The sequence below is a fragment of the Sus scrofa genome, chromosome 1 (assembly GCF_054392235.1).
Source record: "Sus scrofa isolate SSC_HxYL_T2T_F1_AM1 chromosome 1, Sscrofa_HxYL_maternal_Yorkshire_Landrace_v2.0, whole genome shotgun sequence".
Taxonomy (NCBI): domain Eukaryota; kingdom Metazoa; phylum Chordata; class Mammalia; order Artiodactyla; family Suidae; genus Sus; species Sus scrofa.
In genome coordinates this window covers 106,113,109-106,140,000 of record NC_139383.1, presented here as the reverse complement: position 1 = coordinate 106,140,000, position 26,892 = coordinate 106,113,109, and the positions used below count along the sequence as shown (strand labels likewise).

The 26,892-nt window shown below is 40.4% G+C and overlaps 1 protein-coding gene across 1 annotated transcript in view; it reads left to right on the top strand.

Moving 5' to 3' along the window:
- The window catches only part of SKOR2 (SKI family transcriptional corepressor 2), a 49,174-nt gene that overhangs the window by 8,877 nt on the left and 13,405 nt on the right, over nucleotides 1-26,892 (top strand). The window contains exons 5-7 of the mRNA XM_021092785.2: nucleotides 10,548-10,613; nucleotides 10,993-11,091; nucleotides 21,467-21,534. Of these exons, the coding sequence (XP_020948444.1) occupies nucleotides 10,548-10,613; nucleotides 10,993-11,091; nucleotides 21,467-21,534 (233 nt within the window). The remainder of the gene's footprint in view (nucleotides 1-10,547; nucleotides 10,614-10,992; nucleotides 11,092-21,466; nucleotides 21,535-26,892) is intronic.

The window sequence follows — 26,892 nt, the reverse complement described above, 5'->3', positions numbered from 1 at the left end:
CACTTAGCAGCAGGTATTCGTAATTCTTATAAAATTTTAAGTTAACATTTCAACAAATGTGTATACTCATTAGAAATCTAAATGTACTAGAACCTACTGATTCCTTTACTGAATTATATTCTCTTCATTTCATGTGTATTAAGGATCTCTGTAGATTTGTTAAAAACGGAATTTCTCTTCTTCTTCTTCCTCTGATTGGATGGCTGGGCTGGTTCCATTTAAGAACAAGCTCCTCCTGGCTCTGGAAGGGGGTTTGATTTTCCCTTATACATAGTAAGTTCCGTAAATCCTGGAAAACTGTTAGAACCCCAAGGATGATAGCCAGCGTGGGTCAAAACCACAGAATCCACTGTTGTTTGATGTTCAGATGGAAAAACAAATGCCAAAAGGAAGGGATTAAAGGTATAGTCAGGACAGGTGTTCACATAAAAATTCTACAGTGCCCGGAGCTCAGGGCAGTCCAGTCAATAGTTATGTTGATAATAACACCTAGTCATGCTATTGATATATTACTAGTCCCTCCCTCACAATAATTAATTCGATCCAGATTCCCAGAGAAACTTGTTTGACATTGATTTTCCATATTGTAATTTCATCCTCACATTAGTCAGGGAAGTATGTGAGTAGTAGGTTATGTCATATTATTATCCTGCATTGAATGGGAGACAGGTGAGACATGGAAAGGATGAAAATATATTAGTGAAATGAACAAATGTTCAGGGGAAGAGTATATTTTGTTAAATTTATCTTGGAATATTGGGTCAAAAGAATTTCATCCTCATGGTTCCTTTCCTGAGCATTTACAGATGATGTCTTAAACACCAGAAGGTGTTAAGGAATTTGGGCTCTTGTAGGACTCCGTGTACCTTATGATGGCCTCGCTCGTAGGAGAGATCAGCTCATGGTCTTCCCACTGGAATGCACATTTGAGAAAAATCCCAGAGTGGTCACTCAGTTGGCCTGTGTTTTGGCATTAATGTATTTTCTTGTGGTCAGACTCCAAAAATCCATTCATTTAGGGAAGTATCAGAAATCCAGATGAGGGAGTTTCCATTGTGGCTCAGCCGGTAAAGAATCCGACTAGCACCCATGAGGATAAGGGTCTGATCCCTGGCCTTGCTCAGCTGGTTAAGGGTCCAGCATTGCCCAAGCTGTGGTGTAAGTTGCAGACGTGGCTCGGATCCCACGTTGCTATGGCTGTGGTTTCAAATGGCAGTTGCAGCTCTAATTCGCCCCCTAGCCTGGGAACTTCCATATGCCCTGGGTGTGGCCCTAAAAAGACGAAGGAAAAAAAATCCAGATGAGCCAAAGAGATGATGGAGACTTGTGGTGAACTGCTCTGGAGTAGTAGCAGTAGGATGCTTTATCCAGACTGCCCTGCTTGTTAATGGAGTTACTTCTGCCCATGTTAACAACTGTTATCTTCCACAGGTACATGATAGCATTCACTTGTGTATCTTCTCAATTACTCTCCCAGTATTTCAAAATACCTGCCATGTGTGAAATATTTTGCTAGGCTCTGGAGATTATTCAGAGATAGAATCAATGCTAGCCCCTGCTCTCAAGTTGCTTCCAATCAAAGGGTGATGAGCTGGAATGCAGTATGAATACTCTAATAGCAGTCTACACAATGTAACATCCAATACGGTTTCTATAACCATATGTCCCTTTACCCAATGTTCAATTCAATCATCATTATTAGAAAAATATCAGTATTTTACTTCTGTGTTATGCAGTGTAACGTAGAAGAAGGAAATGTCTTTTCCAACTGTCTAGTAAGTCAGTATGCAATTTTTTATTTTTGCATGTGTTTTTCACTCTCATGACAATCATGGATATAGTTTATCAGGAAATTCTACAACCTTACTGTAAACAAGTAAAGATACAGACCTATGTTTAAATGATAGCTACTTGCTTTAATTTGTCCCTAATACAAATTCAGTTTAGCAACAATACTTAGTTCCAGTTCATTTTTTTTAGTTCATCATTTTCATTAAGTTTGGCCTTCCTTCAACCTTTCAGCTTTATTGGTAACTGTTAGTTTTCAGCATTTCAAAGAGATTACATTTTTTAATGATTAAAAAAAAAACCCTCCCTGTTAATGGTCATTAACCTTCCTCATAGCAGATATTATATTTCTTTATAATTAGAGCGACCAAACACAAAGTTTTAGGCAGCCAAAATCCTCCCAAAGCCAGTAGAACTTTTATCTATCAGTCTCTTTAAAATAAGACCCATGGCTTTCAAACCAAGTAATATAGATTAGAGGGATGGTAGTTTGGTCAAAATATTACCTACTCAAAAAGATAAATGACAGCATTTTGCTTGCAATCCCGCAGTACAGTTTTGCATATCCATTTTGAATAACTTTAGTGAAGTTAAGTGATTTGAAATTGAATGCAGTGGGGTAGCTAGTGAGACAGCTGAAAGCTATTGCAGGTCAAGGAAATCACGTAAAGTGGAGTCATCCCTGATTTCAATCCCTTTCATTGTCGAAACGGCAGCACCATTGGACTCTGAGCGTGGCTGCATCTTGTTACATGTATAGAAGTTTTAAAATCAATTTGATTTTCACTGGTATGATTCTCTAGTGTACTTAATATGCTACAGACGGATTTCTGAGAATAGTAAGAAGCAGTTACACTTCTCATGAATATATAGCGGATGAGGCACTCTGATTTATTATTCCATTCTATTTTAGACCATGCTTATGATTTTTTTAAAAAGAGGAGAAGAAAAATTCGCAAAAGCACAGGCTAGTAGATCTGAGTTTTAATTCTCTCACTTACTAGATGACTTTGGGCAAGCCCTTTAACTATTTTGGCCTCAGTTTATCCACCTGTAAAATCTGATAAAACCGCCTACCTGTGAATTACTACTGACATTTTTATGAACAACGAATTTTGAAGAATTTAAATATAAATTCAGCTTAAGATTATTCAAAATTAAATAATCCCCATATATCAGATAGAAATTTCTTTTATTTATGAAAATATTTTCCCACTTATAATTTTTATTTTGTTTTATTTTTTTTTTCCACTTATAATTTTTTTTTTTAAATGTAGAGAAGGACGATGAAAAACTCTTCAGGAAAAAAACAATAACTAGCAGTAATTGACAACACAAGTTCTGAAACGCAAGAGAATTCTGAATGAACTCAATTCATTAATCAAAAATATTTGATATACTGACTCAAGAAGCAATGTGTATGCAACCCCTGATGAATTTTGATGATGAACAGTAAAGTTTGCTGTAACTCTTTGTTTGCTATAAACCCACCTGTGTTAATCTTGCTCTTAGTTCCTTTTTTGACCAATGGAGTTAATATTTATTTAGTTCGTTCTGTAGTGTACCTTCTCCAGTGGTACTGATTTTCTTTTTTCTTCTGTTCTGTGACCTCACTACAGTGCCAGATGTCACAGGGGAGGCATTTAATGTAGAATTTAACACCAAGAAATTAGCAGAAGTCCATGTCCTCCCAATAGAGGAGAAAATTACTTAACCTTGCTTTCTGTGTAATTGATTTTTGAATGCCTCACTGCAAAGTGTTCTTAAAAATCCTATGTCGGAGTTCCCATTGTGGTGCAGTGGTTAACGAATCCAACTAGGAACCATGAGGTTGCAGGTTCGATCCCTGCCCTTGCTCAGTGGGTTAACGATCCAGCATTGCCGTGAGCTGTGGTGTAGGTCACAAATGCAGCTCGGATCCCGCGTTGCTGTGGCTATGGTGTAGGCTGGCAGCTACAGCTCCGCTTGGACCCCTAGCCTGGGAACCTCCATATGCTGCGGGAGAGGCCCAAGAAATGGCAAAGACAAAAAAAAAAAAAAATCATTTGTTGTGCTAAATTTTGGTTATTGTTACATGTACTAGGTATACTAACTGTAGATTAACTTTGACCCCATCCAGATTGTACCTCCCTGATAGATGGGTAGGGAAAGAGAAAATAAAAATTCCAGAAAATTTAAATTTGTCAAATTATAAAACTAAGGCGAATTGTTAAAATTCGGTGTTTATTCAAGAATTAAACACAGGTAAAAGGAGTTTCCCTCATTCAGCAGAGGCCAGGCCCATTACCGAGGCTATTGGGAGGCAGAGGGCGGACCTCAGCCCAGCCCTAAGGACATGACAGTGCCTGGGAACTTCAGGCAGACACTGCTTGTAGCTTCAAATGCAAATCACCCTTCCCAGGATCTATCCAGGATCTGCACCAAAACATATATGGTAGCACATGAGTCCCCACAAACTATGGAGACATCTGGATGTTTGGATGAATTTTTTAATTCTTCATCCAAGTTTAGAATGCATGTGTGTCTCATGTATAGACACAGCCCCAAACCAGAATAGTTTCATTGACTAAATTTACCCTTGGGTGTGCATTTTCTTTTTTTGTCTTTTTAGCATGGCACCTGGGGCATACGGAAGTTCCAGGTTAGGGGTCGAATCATAGCTATAGCCACCAACCTACACCACAGCTCACGGCAACACCAAATCCTTAAACCCAGTGAGCGAGGCCAGGGATCAAATCCAAATCATCATGAATACTAGTCAGGTTTGTTACTGTTGAGCCACAACAGGAACTCCCAGTGTGCATTTTCTTTTTCTTTTGGCTTTTTACGGCTGCACCCGCAGCATATGGAGGTTCCCAGGCTAGGGGTCAAATCAGCTACAGCTGCCAGCCTCCACCAGAACCACAGCAATGCCAGATCTGATCCACATCTGCCACCTGTATACACCACAGCTCATGGCAACACCAGATCCTTAACCCACTGAGTGAGGCCAGGAATTGAACCCGAAACCTCATGGTTCCCAGTCTGCTTTGTTTCCACTGTGCCACGATGGCAACTCCCCAGTGTGCATTTTCTGAAATGCATTTTCTCCAAATGTTTTTCATCAAGTGTTGTCAACAGCTATCCTGGGGCAACATAGAGAGCCTTTCAGTAACAAGCAACTTGCTAGTCCCTGGGGCTGCTGTCTGGGGTAGCACCCCTGAGTAGTGGTTTCAGGCTCAAAGGAAAATTTAAAAGGAAGACAGCCAAGATAAGGGGTTCTTTCACTGGAGTGGGATGAAAAGCGAAGGATGGAGCATGTGCTTCCATAGAAGGGCGGGGTGAATGCCAAAATTTTTACTCTTCATCCCAATGTCAGGCATTTTGTATTGTACCCTATATACTTAGACGTCCTAGACACATACAGGTTACAGTACTTAAATGATCTTATTTATCAAATTCAAGTTTAGCTTGAGAACAGTAATATCTATTTAATCAGCTTTCCCTCCCATCTCCTGACCACCAACAGAACATGTCATGTGACCTACTCCTTCTGCTCTTAAAATTAAATGAGCTCTAAAAAATGTTAGGAATTTTTGCTGTCGGAGGCCACGGCAGACATGTACATAAATTGGTATTTTCATGTCTCTGTTAACATTCAGTGCTATAGTTCTATTTGTCCCTAGAACAGATTTTCAAAGTGTCAGACAGGAGCAAAAATGAGAACATCACGAACTTGCCCAGTAAACTGAAAATACAGAGTAAGTCTTAGAATGTACCATGAATCAAAGTGTGCTTTTTCAGTCGTAGGAATGACAGTGCTTAAAAGGCTTATGACACTTGAGGATTTATGATAGCATTATTGGCATTTCTTTCCCAAACCAAATTGAATTAAATGAAGTACAACAGGTTTTTTTTGGTCTGTATTTATACCCCTCCGTAGGGTAGAGGTCATGGAGGTTTCCTGTAGGGCAGGATCTCTCTGCTTTCAGAAAGCAGAGTTTCTAGGTAGGAGAGACCAGGCTTACCTAGGTGAAATACTAGAATATCGGGTAAAGATGATAAGGACCTAGAGCTTCAGCCCAGGACAGAACAGATCAGCGGTATCCACAGAAGTTGGGACAGGCTTTGAACAGAGTAAATGCCACTTGAATGGTGTTCTAGTTTTGAATGGATGGGGTCAGGAGGTGAGGGCACCTTAGGGAAAGCGTGAGAAATAAAGATCTGACTTGGATAAAGGATTTGTGCTTATCAAGAAATACAGGTGGCAGAGAGTTTGGGGTTGGTAAATGCAAACTATTCCATTTAGAATAGATAAGCAATGAGGTCCTATTGTACAGCACAGGAAACTGTATCCAATCTGAGGATAGAACATGATGGAAGGAGAAAGAGAATATATGCTGTACAGCAGAAATTGGCACAACATTGTAAATCAGCTTGAAATTAAAATATATATATTTTTTAAAAAAGAGAAATACAGGTTGGCTGAGCCAGATGGGACAAGGTTGTGGGAGAACCTGAAGGCTCCGTGGGGTAGGAGTTGAGTGGATTCTACAGTATGAGATGGTAGGGAACCACTGCAGGTTCTCATCATGGCAGAGGTGCACCGTGATATTCAAGAGAAAGTCATTACCGCTGTGCCAAAGTGTAGTGCTAGTAACTCAGTTGGCTCTTTGATTTTTCCCCCCTTTGGATACTCCAGTCTCCTCGTCATCTGTTATTTATTGCTGATATCTGCTTTGGTGTGCCATATGCTCATATCCATCTTTTTTGTTTGTTTGTTTTGTCTTTTTTGGCCACACCACAGCAGTTGAGGGTTCCCAGGCCAGGGATGGAACATGAGCCACAGCAGTGACATCCATCCCTTTTGCACTTCCAACTTCTGAAGGCTGAGTGAGGGCAGAACCAAGGATGAGGTGGAGCATTCACCTGGAATGTGGGACCACCTGGTCCTGGAGGACCCTGGAGAGACTAGGGAAGTAAGAACGGTGTGGCTCCAGGCTCTCCGGCCTCTGCTGCACTCAGCAGAGGTGTAGTTTCTCTGATGCAGCATCATGCTGCCTCTACCCTCCCCTGGTGAACAGAATTCATGGGCAACAATGCAAGTCGCAGTTAAGTTGTCCTGCGAATGTGCGTTTCTGGAGAACTGGTGTAAACCCATCCCTGAGCAGGAGCTCTGCATCACTGCAGTCCATGACATGCATTTTATGCTGTAATTATCTCTCCTGTTTTAAGCCACTCCACTATTTTATAGTCTGATTTAACATATACTTCAGATTAGGCCTCCCAGAAAGATATTCTTTCCATGTCACATTTTGTCTCCTATAACTCTACACAATTAAGATCTCTATGGGAGTTCCCATCATGGCACAGCAGAAATGAGTCCAACTGGGAACCGTAAGGTTGCAGGTTCGATCCCTGGTCTCACTCAGTGGGTTAAGGATCTGGCGTTGCCGTGAGCTGTGGTGTAGGTCGCAGATGAGGCTTGGATCCTGTGTTGCTGTGGCTATGGCGCAGGCCAGCAGCTGTAGCTCTGATTGGACCCCTAGCCTGGGAACCCCCATATGATGCGGGTGTGGCCCTAAAAAGACAAAAGAAAAAAAAAGATCTCTATGAAAAAAACAACAGCAAAAGGAGTTCCCTGGTGGCCTAGTGGATTAAGGATCTGGCATTGTCATTGCAGTGGCTTGAGTCACTGCTTGGAGTGGGTTTGAACTTCCACATGCTATGGGTGTGGCCCAAAAAATAAAAAACCAAAGAAACCCAGATCTCTGTTGCCCCCACCACCACCTTTTTGTAACTTTTGAAAGTGGGAATATATTGGGAAGGAAGGTAAACAGTTTAGTTTTGGGATGTCTCCAAACCCATTCATTAATTCTGGAAAAGTAAGATGCACTTAACTTGATGGAATATTTATAAAAATGGGAAGCTCATTGTCAACTAAATCTCATTTATTTAATCTAGTACTATACTGCCTTTTTTTTAACCAGATGGAAAAGATTAGCAGTAATAGTGAACAAACATATCCAGGCTCCCAGTGATCATTTTTAACCACCATTAACAATCTGGTTTTCACAAATTAGTAAAATACAAAACACAATGGTCCAGTAAAAGATACCCAAAAGTCAGCTGAAGCTTCTGTGTTCTTTATTTACCTAACATTGAACCACTTTTAAAAAACCCTTTGTAAGTGAGCCATTTGAATCTTCTAAGCTCAAAATGGGCAGATTTTTCTGAGAAGTTGCAGCAAAGTGTGGACACTGATGGAAAATATTAATAAAACCTTCACAAAGCTGATGAAAAGAAGAGCTTGGTATTAATGTTACCAGTAGATTCACCTGTTGTTAATGTAGTTTTCATTTACTAGCTATGCATTTCATGCATCATACCTATGTAAACCTGTGTGGCTGTGAAATGGAAAAGAAATGCATTTTTACAGATTGTATTTTAATGTTAGTTAATTATCTAGTTGACATGTAATATAAGGTGAACAGTCCACAAAATACACTAATTGATCACAAAGAATCTGGTCTATAATGTAATAAGGAAATGGCTTCTAGAGTTGCCTATTTAGGAACAAACTGTCTCAAGTCATGTCTTAAGTGGTTGGGAAGGGTATGAAATAAAATCACACCATGCTCTGTAGATAGATGTGGAGATGCGTGTATGCTCAGTGCTTTTCTTGTTCAACCTCAATATTATATATGGGTATGAAACATCTATGCATTTAACTGGTTAACTGAGACAGGTAAACACAGGCGAAATTGCACATAATATGAATGTGTCTTCATTTTAAGATACCACTATTCTTGGTTTATATATTTATGGTTTATTATCAACCTTCATGTTATTTTTCTTGTAGATAGTAGTAGGTTTGTAGGAATTATATCGAGGTCTATATTTAAAATGCCTCACAGATATTTCCTTGTCATTTTATTATATGGAGAAGAAAGCTAAAGTATTAGTATTCAAGAACCTATAGAAGGAGGTCATGTACAAGACGAGAGCAATAATGAGTTTGTACAAATATGATTTAGATAGTATGGAAAAGGGCTGTCATCAAGGGACTTAGGGATACCCTGGATATTACTGTGTTAATGATAGGGAGCCAGAGGATGTGCCTTCCCATAGCTATGTATTTACATACATACACGTATGCATACATGCACACCTGCACACACATACTCCTGATAGTCATCAGGTGGACTGCACCATATAATATCATGTTAGAGTACTTTCCTGTCTGTCCTTGATACTGTGGGCTATTATTTTGGGAAGAAATCCCATTTCTCTCTTTGCAGAAATTTTTACCTTGACAGTGAAATTCCCCAGTATTCCTGCAAGTGCCCAGGGCCATTTCATTCCATTTCTTGCTAAGGAAAGGAAATTAAAAATAGTGAGAGGAGGAGTTCCTGTTGTGGCTCAGCAGAAATGAATCTGACTAGTATGCAGGAAGATGGGGGTTTGATTCCTGATCTCCCTCGGTGGGTTAAGGATCCAGCATTGCTGTGATCTGTGAGCTGTGGTGTAGGTCACAGGTGAGGCTTGGATCTGGCATTGCTGTGTCTGTGATGTAGGCTGGCAGCTCCAGTTCGATCTCTAGCCTGGGAATTTCCATGTGCCATAGGTTTAGCCCTAAAAACAAACAAATAAAAATTAGTGAGAGAAGAATTGAAATGATGCATCTGACCTGTGTTATGATATAGAAATTATGATCTCATGGGGTCCCTTTCATTGAAAGCTGAAGACAGTTAAATACCTAATATGTGTCTAGCACTGTACTATGCACTGGCCATACAGAAAAGACAGAGCCCACCTAGAATGTGCAGAAGGCTGGAAGCAAATAGCACCAAAGACACAAAGGAGCTAACCTGGGGGGCAGAGGAGAAGGGAACCTTCTCAGAGCACCTTTGCCTGGACTGCCACATCTCTCTAGAGGAAAATGGAAAGCTTAATTAAATTATGTAGATAATAGCAGATAAGTTGAAATTTTTTTAAAAATCCTGGTAATGATTTCTTTTCTTTGCTTTGTTTGTGTTTTCTGGATTATATAGACTCACTTTATGACTGAAGACATACACTTTTTTCCCATAGCTTACTGTCATTCTAGTTAGCACCTAAACAAAGTAGGTAAGAAGAACAATCTAACCTTTCTCCACAATATAGTTTGTATTGGTTGAAGACAAGTAGTTAAGAAACTATTATCAACAAGCCTTTAAATATTAATTTATTTCACATCTCTCTTTTAGGTTGATTTCTTTTTAAACAAATTGTCAATTCTTAGGAAACCACTCCAGGGTCATAAATTCTCTCCCAGGGACAATTAAGCCTCCTCTCACTTCTCTTTCACAGCCCCGATTTTGGTGGCCGAGGAAGGCTGGAGGCTTCCACTTCCGGTCTTGTTGGCCTTCACTTCTTAAAGAAGGACTCTGATCACCAGAATTGTCAACTGTTCAATCTGCTCTTTAGCCATTCTAGCAGCTAACTTCCTTGTAAAGGATGGGGAGTGGTGGGGCCCAGGAGGGGGCTGACCTCAGGAATCTGCTTTCATGGATCTGCTGTTGCTGTACAGGTAGACTCCACCCTCATTTTCTTGTCACTCTTCTCCAAGGGTCAGGGGAATTATACATGGGTAAATGAGGACAACATGTGGCTCCAAGGACTTCTACTTTGAAATTATAGTCAATATGCTCTTTTGTAGATTTTAATAGAAAGTGAAAACAAAAATTTGCCAACAATAGCCTGCATAAAACTAATATTTTTTCTCCTTTTTTTTCAAGGTGAACACACACAAGAGATGAATTCACCGCATTCACTCAAAAAGGACGTGGAAAATATGGGGAAAGGTAAAGAAAAGTTTTAATTCTGTAGAACTTCTCTTGGCTTAAAAAAACTAAAGAGATAATAGGAGGATATTTTTGTTCTATGCCATATTTTAAGCTTGACAAGCAACATATGAATAATATATGGACCATTGGGTGGATATAATTGAGATTAATGCATACATATCAATCAATACATGACACTGTAATATAATACTTTAAAATAATATATTACATTGATTTATATTCATGGATTTCTGCACAAAATCTATCCTATGTCTATGCAACACTTTTTAAACTGGTAAAATATTTTGTCTTATAATAATAAATTGCCATATATAACAGTTCTCTGGAGAGTTATTTGTAAAGATTAGTAAAATGACTCTTCTTTTTTCTTTATTAGAAGAACTTCAGAAGGTTTTATTTGAACAAATAGATTTACGGAGACGACTAGAACAAGAATTCCAAGTGTTAAAAGGAAATACATCCTTCCCAGTGTTCAGTAAGAAATCACTTTTATTTCATTGCATTATATCTGATGACATTTCTATTATTAGGTTTAAAGATATGCCTCTAAATATTATTAAGTGATTGTATAAAGGACCACGGGGTTTTCCCGTAGTCTAAGTATGTGGAAATTTTAGCCTGTTGTTTGTGCCTTGAATCAGCTCACAGATAAAATTTCTTTCAAGAACCTTCCAGTATTTATTGTATTGGTTTATGTGTATCTGTGCATATGTATTGTGGACATTTAAAACATGTATGCAAATATACCATTAAAACGTAGATCTATTTAAATAGATTTATTTTTTAAAACAAAAGAAATACTCAAGTAATTTTGTCTCAAAGGTAGGAAAAACAAAAGACTAATTAATTCCTGTCTCAGATAGTGCTAAAGAGCTGCCTGGTGCTTGATATGATTTGAAAACTAACAATTCAGGGAGTTCCTGTTGTGCTGCAGCAGAAACGAATCCAGCTAGTACCCATAAGGACTCAGGTTCGATCCCTGGCCTCACTCAGTGGGTTAAGGATCCCGAGTTGCTGTGGCTATGGTGTAGGCTGGCAGCTGCAGCTCCAATTTGACCTCTATACTGGAAACTTCCATATGCTACAGGTGCAGCCCTAAAAAGGAAAAAACTTAAAAATTCGATGTACGCATATTTTATTATATTAAAATTGGTATAATTTTAGTAATGTGGGATTCTCCATTCATATTTGGTATTAAAACTCCATTCCAAATTTAGTGGCAAGAAAAGTTGTAGCATAAAAGCTATTGGTTCTACTCCCAGACTCCCAGAACTTCAGAAAAACATATGATAGGTGTCCAGGTTTCTAAAATTCACCAGAAAAAAAAAATAAATAAATAAATAAATAAAATAAAATAAAATAAAATTCACCAGTCATGTTCCACATCACATTTGGACAAACATGTCACAGTAAGTGTTTTTCAAGTTTTTTGGAGTTTTGTTTAATTGTATTCCTTTTTCCAGAGAAAGGAAAATGGGAAGGCAAATAGGATGTAAACTTATATTTTAAATTATATATATTTAATATTATTTTTTTCTGGGACACATTAGAGTGTCAGAACCCTTTGTTTATCAATCCAGGCATCACAAAACTCGTGTTGGTAATTTTTGTGCAAGAGCCATAGATAAATGTCCAGAAAAAGATTTTTCAGTAATTGCGACAGTTTTAATAGTGAGAGCATGAAAGTCTGCACTTGCCAGGTCTTCACAGAGGTAAATCGTCAGCACAACTGAAAGACATGCCCTCTCAGGTAGCATTTTTTAATAGTACTGGCTTCCTGGTAACATGTCAGACCACGTTTCACCAGAACACTTAGCAGGGGTGAAAAAAAAAATGAAGAGGGTTCATGATGGAAGAGAGTGCTGGCCACAAGGAGCAATAGAGTCAGCCAAGTTTGTGATGTTAGTACCTGCAAGGAAGGTTTGCAGCTAGTAGACCTTCAGTATTTTGAATTTGGAGAATGTCTGCTGAGGCTTAGAATAAGATCAGAGGGAAAATGGCCAGTAGCTCTTGATAGTGTATTAGGATCATCACGACATTTGAAGCTTCAAGAAAAAGAGAAACATATTAAAAAATGTCTTTGAGGGGTTCCTGTTGTGGCTTAGGGGTAACGAACCTAACTAGTATCCATGAGGATGCAGATTTGATTCCTGGCCTCACTCAATTGCCATGAGCTGTGGTATAAGTCGCAGACTCAGCTCAGATCCCATGTTGCACTAGCTGTGGCATAGGCCAGCAGCTGCAGCTCCGATTGGACCCCTAGCCTGGGAATGTTCATATGCCTCGAGTGAGGCCCTAAAAAGACAAGAAAAAGAAAAAAGAAAAAAGAAAAAAAATATCTTTGAAACCTTGAAAAACAGGCCTTTCCAAAGGATCAAGGATTCTCTAATTTCTACAGCTGCATCTTGGAGTCCCCTGGTAGCCCAGCAGGTTAAGGATCCAGCATTGTCACTGCTGTAGCTTGGAGTTCAATTCCTGGCCTGGAAACTTGGGTGTGCTATGGGCATGGCCAAAAAAATAAAAATTAAAACTTTTTTAAAAATAAAACTACATCTTGAGAGAGACTGTACCATTCATTGCAGCAGTGAGCAGACACTGCATGCTTTGTGTCCCTCTAAGTTGATGTTTATCTATTTGTTGAGTTTGCTGATCCAGCTGGGTGGGTCCAAGTCCCACTGAGTCCCTGAAGTGTCCACCTAACTCCCCGTGAAGCCAGTGTGACTGTCATTTATCCCATGAATAAAAGTTGATCCATTGTTTTAAGGATTTAAGCACTTTAGAATAATTTAAACATTTTCTTACTAATGACCATGTGTGTGTTTCTGTTTTTTAAAAAGTTAGAATAGGAGTTCCTGTCATGGCACAGCAGAAACAAATTCAACTAGGAAGCATGAGGTTGTGGGTTCCATCCATGGCCTCACTCAATGGGTTAAGGATCCAGCATTGCCATGAGCTATGGTGTAGGTCACTATGGTGTAGATCTGGCATTGCTGTGGCTGTGGTGTAGACTGGCGGGTGTAGCTCCAATTCAGCCCCTAGCCAGGGAACCTCCATATGCCTCAGGTGCAGCCCTAAAAAGCAAAAATTAAAAAAAAAGTCAGAATACCATGGTACAACTAGCCAGTTTCCATTCCAACCCATCACTCATCCTTTTGCTGATAATTAAAATGAGTCCTCTTGTGATAGCAATGTATATGAAACACTTCAGTTAAGCAACAACAGAAAAGTTTTCCTCTTTTTTACCTACAGTGTACTCTGCTGACCAAGGAAGTGGTGTGGGCACCCAAGTTTGAATAATGCATGGTTTAGACACACCACAAAGAGGCAGTTCATTTCACACCAGTGAAAATAGCAAATGCACATTATGTGCTTGTTAACTAAAAGTGAGAGGCCGTCCAGCCAGTAGACACATTTCGATTCACTCAGATGAAACGGGGAGAATGGAACTTTGTAAAGCCACATCAGCAGGCAGCAGAAAGAAATCCTAACTGGGGCTTTTTATAGTCACAGCCCTTCAAATCCCGTTCACTTAGAACCCTGGAACTTATGCTAGGCTGTCACCTGTGACAAGAATCCAGGCTCAAAATCCACCAGACCTTGGAGTTCCTGTCATGGCTCAATGGGTTAAGAACCCAATGTAGTGTCCATGAGGTTAGGAGTTCAATCCCTGGCCTCACTCAGTGGGTTAAGGATCCAGTGTTGCTGCAGCATAAATTGCAAATGTGGCTGTTGTATAGTCCAGCAGGTGCAACTCCAATTCAACTCCTAGCCTAGGAAACTTCCATATGCTGCATGAGTGGCCATAAAAAGAAAAAAAAATCTGCCAGACCTGAGATACCATGTGGCTCTGCTACTTCCTGCTTGTAGGACCTTGGAAACTTATAAAATGGGCCAGAGAATTCCTGCCCCGTAGGAAGGTGGGAGAACTAAATGAGGGCATCCATGCACAGGTCTGAGCACATCCCTATTACAGGACAAGTGCTCGGTAGCATCAGCAGTGATGGTGATGACGAAGCAGGAGGAGGAAGAGGAGATGATTAGCACTGAGTTCTAGGAAAGCATTTCTCAAATGAGTCCAAATTTCGGAGTTTCTCTTGGCTTCTTAGTATGGTTCTGGGGGTTAATGAGGATCCCAGGAATGAATTGGATAAAGATTAGAGGAAGGAGGAGGGGGAGGAGAAGGCAGAGGGAGAGTGGAGAAGGATGAGGAGGATGAAAGGGGAGGAGGACAAGGGGGAGAACACAAGTCTCCAAAATTTTGGGAACAGAGGCTGGGAGTAGGAAGAACAAGCCAGGACAGAGGCTTCCACAGCTGCAAGACACTGCCTGGGATATCCAGGGAGGAGGAAAGGGAGCCTCAGCAGCAGAGCAAGTAGGCATGTACTGTTTGGGCTGCCAGAGGCAGAGAACTCAGCCATTAGTAGCCATTAGTTACACTGACTTCCCCACTGAGTAACCTTAAGCAAGTTACCTAATGTCCTTTTTAATTGTAAAATGATACTACTACCTACTTCATGGCTGTGCAGAGAGGGTTAAATGCATAATGTGTTTAGGAGTTCCTGTCGTGGCGCAGGGGGAAGCGAATCCAACTGGAAACCACGAGCTTGCGTGTTTGATCCCTGGCCTCGCTTAGTGGGTTAAGGATCCAGTGTTGCCATGAGCTGTGGTGTAGGTTGCAGATGTGGGTTGGATCTGGCATTGCTGTGGCTCTGGTGTAGGCCGGTGGCAACAGCTCCGATTAGACCCCTAGCTTGGGAACCTCCATATGCCACGGGTGCGGCCCTAGACAAAAGACACAAAAAAAAAAGTGTTTAGCATAGTGACTGATCCATAGTAACGTGGGTTGTTGCTACTATTACCATTTTAAGTGTAATATCTACATACTGCAGGAGCGTTTTCATAAACCAGCTGGTATTAGAAACGAGAACTTCTAGGACTTTATTGGTCCACAGAGAGGGTAGATTGGACAGTGAAACTTGTTTTTTGTTGTTGTTTGTTTTTCTTTTTCTTTTTATGGCTGCACCTGTAGCATATGGAAGTTCCCAGGACTGGGACTGAATCTGAGCCATATCTTCAACCTACACCACAGCAGCAGCAACACCAGATCCTTAACCCACTGAGTGAGGTCAGGGATCAAACCTGCATCCTCGTGGATACTAGTCAGATTCTTAACCTGCTGAGCCACAACAGAAACTCCTGCAGTCAGATTCTTTTTTTTTTTTTCCTTTTAATAAACTTGCTTTTATTTTTATTTATTTATTTTTTTAATAATTTTTTTAATTTTCCCACTGTACAGCAAGGGGGTCAGGTTATCCTTACATGTATACATTACAATTACATTTTTCCCCCACCCTTTCTTCTGTTGCAACAGGAGTATCTAGACAAAGTTCTCAATGCTATTCAGCAGGATCTCCTTGTAATGCAGTCAGATTCTTAACCCACTGCAATACCGCGAGAACTCACAGTTACTCTTAAGATTACCTCTTACTAAAACCAAACTACATTCCATCCCCCAAATATGGTTGTCCCATCTTTCACCTGTAGCTGTTACTAGATTCATCCTGTGCTCAGTGGCTTCCAACCTTCCTTCTTCTCTCTTTTTGTAATGTCCTCTGGAGAAGAAGGGATGGGGGAATTCTAAAACATGGTACAGATCAAAAGTCCCTATAATGAGTTCTCTTTGTGGCTCAGCAGAAACGAATCTGACTAGTATCCATGAGGACGCAGGTTCAATCCCTGGCCTCACTCAGTGGGTTAAGGATCCAGCTTTGCCCTGAGCTGTGGTGTAGGTCACAGAAGCAGCTTGATCTGACATTGCTGTGGCTGTGGCATAGGCCAGTGGCTACAGCTCCAATTTGACCCCTAGCCTGGGAACCACCATATGCCTTGGGTGTAACCCTAAAAAGACAAAAAAAAAAAAGTCCCTATCATTGTTTAAAGGTAGTGATAACAGGAGTTCCCCGTTGGCTCCATGGGTTAAGGATCTGGCATTGTCACTGCCGTGGTTCAGGTCACGGCTATGTTGCAGGTTTGATCCCTAGCCAGGGAACTTCTCTGCATGCCATAGGCACAGCCAAAAACAATAATAATAATTAAAAATAATAGAAAGACAGACAGATAGATAGAAGATAGATAGATACAGATTAGATAAAAGCAGTGATAACAAAATGAAGACAATGTAAATGAAATAAGCCCCAAACCCTGTAGTTTGATGAGTAGGATCTGCTGGGGAAACTAGATGTACCATATGAGTTCTCTTCTTATTTCTGGTGCCAGGAATGTAGGCTGGATACTTTGTGTTGCTATTTGAAAAATTCTTTGGCTTTTCAAACTGTCCACGTTTTTGCAAAGCACAGCTGTTGCCGCTGTGTTGGTTGGCAGACTGCGCTTCAATGCTTTTCTCTGCTACCTCCATTTTCGCTGTCATTTGCCAAAGATACTCGGGTTTGAAGTGATCCTCATTAGAGAAATCTGCTTAATAATTTTTTTCATCTCTAGTTAAATTGTGCCTTCATCATCCTTAGAACACAGCAAAAATTTTAGTTTAGTTTTGCTGGTTTTTTTTTTTTTTTTTTTTTTGCCAGTTAAGTCTTTTTATCACAAAAATTATACACATGCTTGAGTCCCAGGCTAGGGGTTGAATCAGAGCTACAGCTGCCCACCATAGCAATAGCCACAGTAACACCAGATCAGCTGCTCTGCGAACTATACCATGGTTCAAGGCAATGCTGGATCTTCAATCCACTGAGTGAGGCCAGGGATTGAACCTGCATCCTCATGATTATTAGTTAAATCCACTGTGCCACAACAGGTACTCCTCAGCCTTTTTTTAATACATATTAAATCATGTTTTAAACAAAATGAAATATTATGCACACCATTTTTTACTCTCCTTTTTTTCACTTAACATGAGCTTCTTTTCAAGACTGCACAGCTGTCTATAAATGTATTCTCATATTGGACATTAAAGTTTATCCAGGAGTTCCCGCTGTGGCACAATGGGTTAATCATCTGGCTTGTCTCTATGGCAGCACCAGTTCGATCCCCAGCCTGGTCATCAGGTTAAGAATCTGGCGTTGCTACAGCTGTGGAGTAGGTCACAGCTCCAGCTCAGATTTGATCCCTCACCCAGCAACTTCCATATGGCACCCATGTGGCTGAAAAAGGAAAAAATAAAGTTTATCCAAGTTTTAGACATCATTGTTACTAAATCTTTGCACAAATGCACCATCATTTCCTGAGGATAAACTCCTAAAAGAATTAAAATGTTAAAAGAGTATAAACTTTTCAATGTTCTTGACGCATAATTTTATGTGGCTTTCCAGAAAGATTATACTCCCATCCTTGGGATATCACAAATCATCTTTACATTATTTTTGTTTTTGTTTTTTAGGGCCGCACTTGCGGCATATGGAGATTCCCAGGCTAGGGGTCTAATCAGAGCTATAGCTGCCAGCCTTCGCCACAGCCACAGCAACGCAGGATCTGAGCCATGTCTGAGACCTAAATCACCACTCATGGCAATGCCGGATCCTTAACCCACTGAGTGAGTCCAGGGATCGAATCCACAACCTCATGGTTCCTAGTCGAATTTGTTTCCGATGTGCCACGACGAGAACTCCCATCTTTACTTTAGATCTTTGCTAACTTAAATGGAAAAATTGACTCCTCATATTATTTCCTTTTCTCTCATCGCTAGGGATATTGAACTTTTGCATGTCTGTCATCCATTTGAATGTCTCATGAGTGCCCATTGTATTCTCTTCCCATATTTTTATTTTCTTTCTTTCTTTTTTCCTTCTTTTTTTTTTTTTTTTGGCCACACACATGGTATCCTGAAGTTCCCAAGCTAGGGATCGAACTCTGTGCCACAGCAGCAACAATACCAGCTCCTTACACTACTGAGCCACTAGAGAACTCCATTCTCTTCTCATATTTCTTTTGATGTGTTCATTTCCTTATGGTTTATGTGAACTCTCTATATATTAAAATATTAATTCTTTGTCATGTTGCAAATGTTCTTTTGTTTGTATCCATTTTTAAATGTTGACCGTGGTGTTTTGTGTTTGGATAATTTAATGTGTTTATAGTTTATTGTCATGCCAAAGCTTTACATTTTCATCTAATCAGATCTATCAATCTTCTCTGTTTGGTTTTTTTGTCTTTGATGGCCTTCCCCACTCTATAATTTTATAATATTATTCACCATTTTTCTAACACTTTAATGACTTCATTTTCACTTAATGAATTATATTGTATGCCGTCGTAGGCCATGAATTAAGTAAGGACTAGTTATCATCATTTCACTCTGAATTACCCTTAGCTGTCTCTTCCTCCAAAATCAGACTCTCCTGGGAGCCCAGAGAAGTGCCACAGCCAGCTTCAGGCAGCCCTTCATTCCCCATCCATCTTACTGCCACCTTGATCATATTCACAGAAGAACCCAGCAAGACTCAGAGGGCAGGTCTCTCCTTGCAGATGGAGAACCGCTTGGGATGTGTTCTGGTGTCTAGAAAGCACATGGATCTCCTGGGGGTATCCTGGCCCAGGTATGGGGCCAGTGGCACTGGCACCATGGTAGTTCATGGAGCACTGGTTCCCATTGCCTTGCACCCATACCATGGGCTTTGACCCACTTCCACAGCATCCTGAGGTGGCAGGTGGATGCCAGCGAGTCATATGGTACCTGACTCCAACTTGTAATCAGTGTAGGTCAAAATTACCCATTCCCCATTTTACAGCCCAGGAGAGACAGAGATAGGTGTATGAAGCCCAACTAAATCAGTTTACTTTGTCATCAAATCTTAAAGCACTAAAGCAAGAGAGGACCTTATAGAGCACATTGTTTCCACACCCTTGTGTGTTCAGATAAAGGTCTGAGTCCCAAGGGTAGGGTAATCACTGTTCATGGCAAAATCCAGACCTTCTGGTGGATACCTCAGTGCTCTTTTAATTCTTCATTCTTTAGCCCCTTCTGTGTGCCAAGCACCATGATGGGCTTTGGAAATTTTAAGTGTCTGCAACTTATCTTCCTGCCCTCTAAGAACTCACTGTTTAGCTAAGACAGATGTATAGAAATTAATCATAGTACAGATTATGGATGCATTAACAGAGGTATATGTAGAGTGTTGGAGGAGCACAAGATAAGTGTGGCTAATTCCGGCAGGAGCGAACAGGAGAATCAGAGAGAACATTCCAGAAGAGATAACATTTGTGCTAGACTCTAAAGAAAAGGGAAATATTTGCTATAAGGACAAGACCACAACAGTGATGAACACTCAGTAGCTAGGAATAGAGTGCCTAAGTGAAAATTGGAGAGTAGTTTGTTGGGTGATGGGGTGCAAGGGGTTTCCTCTACCCCCTTTACTGCAAACAGCTGAATTACTTGCTGTTCCCCATTCCTGCTTCTGCATCTTAGTGAAGAATGCCAGTCACATCTTTGCTTAGGTGTTTCCTCCTTCTTAACCCTTGCATAGTACTACATACTTACCTCTGTTATAGTCACTTTCACATCAAAGTGAGAGATGAGAGTAGGAGATGGGTCTTTTAAATATATATACATATATATATATATATATACTAGGAGTTCCTGTTGAGGCTCATTGGGTTAAGAATGCGACATAATGTCTCTAAGGATGCAGGTTCAATCCCTGTCTTCGCTCAATGGGTTAAGGATCCTGTGCTGCTGCAAACTGCAGCGTAGGTTACAGACGCAGCTTGGATCTAGCAGTGCTGCAGCTGTGGTGCAGGTCAGCAGCTGCAGCTCCAGTTCAGCCCCTAACCTGGAAACTTCCATATGCTGCAGGTGCAGCCCTAAAAAAAAAAAAAAAAAAAAAAAAGGCGGAAAAAGCCAAAGTTCCAAGTCCACAGTCCACACTTTCTTTTTTTTTTTCCTTTCCTTTTTTTTTGGCTGTGCTCACAGCATGTGAAAATTCCTGGGCCTGAGATCAAACCTGTGCCACTGCAGTGACAATACCAGATCCTTAACATCCTCAACCCACTGCACCACGAGAGAGCTCCAACAAGTCCATACTTAACAAAAGATCCTATGGAGAAGGTGCAACAACAAAGTACACATTAGGAAGTCGTTCCCTTCCGGAACTACAATAAAAACGATCAATATGTGAAATGGCAAAGATGTTTTGCAAAGTAATATCTCTTAAAGTTCCATCCTTCTCTAATTGTGGCAAGGTCTATAGAACTATACAGGCTGGAGGAGGACCATAAAATAAAGCTGATATTGGGTGAGAGAGTTTGCAGGTTGGGAGAGTCCTGCCAGAATGTGTCTGTCACTCTCTTAGGCATGAGATGAGCTGCAGTGAAGCTAGGTAGCATATATAACAGACCTACATCTTATAACCCAGAAAGTACTACGTGTGCAAGGGTCCGTGGTTCCTATGATCAGCTCTATCTGAACTTCACCCCTCACTAGCACTAGACAGTGCAAACTCTTGGTACCATGACTTGCTCAAGTGTACAAAGACTGGCAAACATAATTGCCTCCAATATTCCTAACTTTAGCCTCTCAGAATTTACTGTCTCTTTTCTGATTAATTTATAGTCTTGACGAAAACATCTCTTTAAACAACCGTATTATATACTGTAAAAAAATTCCAGTAGTTCCCTGGTGGCCTAGTAGTTAAGGACTTGGTGTTGTCACTGCTGTGGCTTGGATTTGATCCCTAGCCCAGGAATTTCCATGTGCTATGGGCATGGCCAACACCCCCCCAAAAAAATACAAAAAGAGGGAGGGGGTTTCTATGGGACTGTCAGTAATATTTTTACCAAATATTCCAAAAGTAGATTTTGTACTTTAATTAATTTCTTTCTCTGTTTCTTGCTCCTACCAGATAATTTCCAGGATCAGATGAAAAGGGAACTGGCCTACCGAGAAGAAATGGTGCAACAGTTACAAATTGTAAGATGCATTTCTACTTAAAAATTAATGCCCGGTGATGGGCTTGTTTTCAAACCACCCAATATGTGTGAAGCTGTTTAGGTTTTGCCTTGAAATCCTTTGGTCCACCTACCTCTCAGCTAGTTTAGATGCTAATTGCCAAGAGATTTACTTAGACACAGAATAAACAGATGTGTCGATACATTTCCGCTAAATGTAACTACCTACCATGTGTTAATAGACAGATGTGTACATTGTCTCTGTGGGTGAACCAGAGGTACCTGCATTGCCTGCCACTGTGCAAACCTCAGAACACAGCCCTAGGCTGCACCAGGGCTGCCTCTGCAAGCCTGGGGGAAGGGCCATTGTCTTTGTCTTCCCCTTCTACCCCTACCCAGACCTGAGCCAGGCCCCCTACTGTCAATAGAACTTTGTATAAACACCATTAATCAATTAAATTCACTTGAAGGAGGATGAAAAGAAACAAATTATTTCCAAATGAAGTGTGTTACTCCATCCTAATCAGGTCTGAAAGTGAGCACTAAGATCTATTTGTACAAGAAACAGGGAAACAGTCTGATAAATAACTGTTGTGAGGTTTTTCATTTTACCTTTTTTTTTTTTTTTGTCCTTTTAGGGCCACACGCACGACATATGGAGGTTCCCAGGCTAGGGGTACAATTAGAGCTACAGCTCCCGGCCTATGCTACAGCTCACAGCAACACCAGATCCAAGCCACGTCTGCAACCTACACCACAGCTCATGGCAACACCGGATCCTTAACCCACTGGGGATCAAACCCAAAACCTCATGGTTCCTAGTTGGATTCGTTTCTGCTGCGCCACCATGGAACTCCTGTTTTACCTTTTTTGAGATTTGTTTTTTCCCCTGTATTCCTTGCCCTCATGTCCCCATGCGGATCCATGTAGTAGTGTTAGTGCTTTGAAAACAGTCTCTCAAGCTTTCTCATTTTCATGAGCACAATGGGGAAATAATTTCTGCTCAGCGTTTAAGATATTTTTAATCACCTGGGTAAAGACATGCAGTCTGATTATTATAATTTAGGTTACTTGGCATTTCTGCTATGCTTATGCCATGGAGCCTGTGTCTTTGCAGACCCACCTGTCTTGTCTAGAAAGCCAGGCATCTAGCTCTCTGTCAGAATTATTTAAGAAAGATGGTAGTTGTTGGTTTTTTAAGGCTGCAGTTGCAGCATATGGAAGTTCCCAGGCTAGGGGTCGAATCCGAGCTACAGCTGCTGGCTTATGCCATACCCACATCAACACCGGATCCAAGCCTCTTCTGCAACCTACACCACTGCTTGTGGCAATGCCAGATTCTTTAACCCACTGAGAGAGGCCAGAGATCGAACCTGCATCCTCATGGATACCAGTCAGGTTCTTAATCTGCTGAGGCACAACAGAAACTCCAAGAGAGTTGGTTGTTGATGCTTCCTTTCTGCATGGAAGAAATCATGCTTGCATTAATGGAGATTGCTGAAAGTCATTTTGAAAGCATCCCTGTATTTTATGATGTTTTCTCTCATTCTGGGGTCTCTACTGCAAGTGCTGCTTCTAACTCTCGCCCTCCTAATGAGGCTTTCCTGGACTTCCAGGGCTGGTTTACTCTCACTTCTGAAAGCCACCTAAACATAAGACCCTCTTAAACAGGATCTTCCTTCTTGTTTTGGTTTTGTTTGTGTTAGTTTTATTTGCACATAAATTCAATCGGGAGCAGAAATATTTATTTAATCAGTTGACAAGTAATCCCCCACAGGGGTTAAAATATCTGCTATTCTTTTTTTTTTTTTTCTTTTATGGCCACACCTTCAGCATAAGGAAGTTCCTGGGCCAGGGATTGAATCCAAGCCACAGCTGCAACTATGCCACAGCTGCTGCAACACTGGATCTTTTAACCCACTGTGCCAGACCAGGGATCAAACCCTTACCTTTGCAGCAACCCAAGCCACTGTAGTCAGATTCTTAACCCACTTCACCACAGCAGGAACTTCAGTATCTGCTATTCTTAGCTTTTGATACCTAGATTACTCCCTGTGAATTTACTTATTGCTTTATTTGTCCAAAGGAAGAATGTAAATATAGAATCAGGGTAGAAGGATATAAATTTTTTTTTTTTTTTTTTTTTTTTTTTACTATTTCTTGGGCCGTTCCTGTGGCATATGGAGGTTCCCAGGCTAGGGGTCCAATCGAAGCTGTAGCCACCGGCCTACGCCAGAGCCACAGCAACGCGGGATCCGAGCCGCGTCTGCAACCTACACCACAGCTCACGGCAACGCCGGATCGTTAACCCACTGAGCAAGGGCAGGGACCGAACCCGCAACCTCATGGTTCCTAGTCGGATTCGTTAACCACTGCGCCACGACGGGAACTCCAGAAGGATATAAAATTTTAAGACCTTACTTATTTTATATAGGATATCATTCTCAGACTCTTAAAGCAAAAATTGCTACCTGTGCAACCAAAAATGTGTGATTTCAGCTGGTGATGAGTGTAGCAGCATGGGCATTAGGAAAGGAAAATATTTCAGCGCCAGTTATTTATGGCCAGTTATGTAACTTTAATATCTTAATTTACTTTGACATTTGGTTTCTTTAATAGAAGAGGAAATGATATTACATCCATGCAATAAGGAGACAGTATTAATAAAAGAAAAAAGTCTCATGTCTTTTGAGATATTTGATACTTGGAAGATACAAATTAATATTACGAAATATCTTTATTACACTGCATTGAAAAATCATGCATTATCATCATGTATTCCTTTATCTAGACAAGTGACATTAATTCACAGTCCTCTAGAATTTACTTGGTTGCAAATTAAATTCTTTGGGAATTATTTCCCCTAGTCTTATAGGTACCACATAATTCCTGAAATCCACAAAATCACATCCAGGCTACCAACATGAAAATCAATGAAATAGATATGGTTTATCCCTTCTGCTTCTTCCCTTTCTTTTGTGCCCCCTGTCATAAGATGCCCATGTCTTCATGCTACCTATAACACCTGGTGTGATGTGTAACATCAGATAGCCATCAGGAAATATTTATTGGATTAAACACTGTCCACCAATGCCCCTTGACCCAACTCTGATACTCTCACATAGCAATCCTCTTAATTCATTTCCAGATTTCCTTGATGTGGTCCTGACTTCCTCAAATGTTCTTTTTTTTTTTTTTTTCTTTTTGTCTTTATGGCTTTTCTATAGCTGCTCCTGCGGCATGTGGAGGTTCCCAGACTAGAGGTCTAGTCAGAGCTGTAGCTGCCGGCCTACACCAGAGCCACAGCAACGCGGGATCGGAGCCACGTCTGCAACCTACACCACAGCTCATGGCAATGCCGGATCCTTAACCCACTGAGCAAGACCAGGGATCAAACCCTCAACCTCATGGTTCCTAGTCAGATTCATTAACCACTGAGCCACAACGGAAATTCCTCAAATGTTCTTTTTATACTAAATAACTACTACCAAAACTACTAAAGAAAGACATGCTAGTGAATTAACCGGAGCTTATGTGTATTATTGCACTGTTCTTGAGACTATTACATACAAGCTTTAAGGTCTGCAGACTTACGCTCAAGACTCATCCCATGAGTACCAGTTCCTAAACCAAGGGGCTCTGTTGTAAGGTCCCACCTAGTACCTGATATGATAAAAAGGCACAATTGGGTCATGAATATGAATTGCACATGTAAATTATAAAATGCTATGCCAATATGAGTAATCAATTTAATGGTGTGTCCCTTCTCAAAGTAGTACTGCTAATAATGGAACTATTTAAGTCCTGGTGGCTCAAGATACATTTGTGAACTCAGTGTTCACACTATACATCTGGCTTTAGAACTGAGGCAGCAGGAGTTCCCTGATGGCCTAGCAGTTAAAGATCCGGTGTTGTCACTTCCGTGGTGCGGGTTTGATCCCTGGCCTTTGGAACTTTCTGCATGCCACGGGCACAGCCAAACAAAATAGATTTGAGGCAGCAGACTCAAGGTTAATTGAGCAGAAACCTATCCTACCCCTTTTCCAGCTTGTTGTATTTGCTAAAGTACCTGGGGCGAAATGTCTTTAGAAAATGATATCTACAGATTACCAAGAAGTTGCTAGGTATCACAGTTACTGAGTTTCTCAATGTTTTTAGTTGAATGTTCTAATTTATCAGTAAATATGGTTATATGCTTTGCTCCTTGAGAACAGAACAATTCACTCAAAATTATTTTATTCTTTTATGTTTAAATTATTTTATATTTAAAGTTTACAGAGCATATATTACAGAAAAGTCATTTGCCTCCAGAATAGGCTTTTTTTCCCCCTTTAGATAGACATAAAAACCCACACTCTCCTGCAATCATGGAGAATTCAAATATATTAAAACCATCATGTTTTGTAACAATTCCCATAGACCCACAATGCATTTATCCTATGCTGTTACACAGTGTTCTTATTCAAAAGATTACATCAAAAGCATCTTGGGTATCATCGCCATAGAAAGAAAACTTATGAGTTTTTTTGGCTCCTGCGTTTTTAGATTCTCCACTGACTGCAACTTCTACACCATTGCCTCCTTTTCCAGTTTGTTAAATGCAACATTGTGGCAACTATGGATTCAAATGATTTTCAAATGATTAACTCTCTTTGTGAATTTATAAATGAGTGTGCATTTATCTCAATGTGAGATTTAAAGCATATGCAATTCAATAGTTATTCATGGGCTACAAGCTGATCTTTCTTACAAAGAGCTTAAAATTAGAGTTTTACAGTCCTTAACATAGTTTGTGCTAAGGTTCCCCCCTCTTCCAGGTTTTCAAATGCTTAAAATGTTTTCATTACCAAACCAGATTTATTTATAGAAATATATTCCTCTCACTATGAACCAAATACAAAAGTTTTAGAATTTGGAGTTCCCATCATGGCGCAGGGGAAACGAATCCGACTAGGAACTATAAAGTTGTGGTTTCCATCCCTGGCCTCGCTCAGTGGGTTGGGGATCCGGTGTTGCCATGAGCTGTGATGTAGGTCGCAGATGTATCTCGGATCCTGCATTGCTGTGGCTGTGGTGTATAGGCTGGCAGCTGTAGCTCCAATTTGACCCCCAGCCTGGGAAGCTCCATATGCCGCAAGTGCGGCCCTGAAAAGCAAAAAAAAAAAAAGAATTTAGTTAAGTTCATGAAGATGTTAGTGCTTAATAACAATAAAGAGCAAAAGATTTCTCATTCATGAGTGAGTTGTGATGCTAGGGAAAATGTTCAATTTTTATTTTAAAATTATTTTTTAATTTTTGAAAAATGTGTTCAATTTTAAAACAAAAATCCATCATCCCTGAAGATTAAGAAGAATGTGAAGAAACCGTTACAAAATTATAT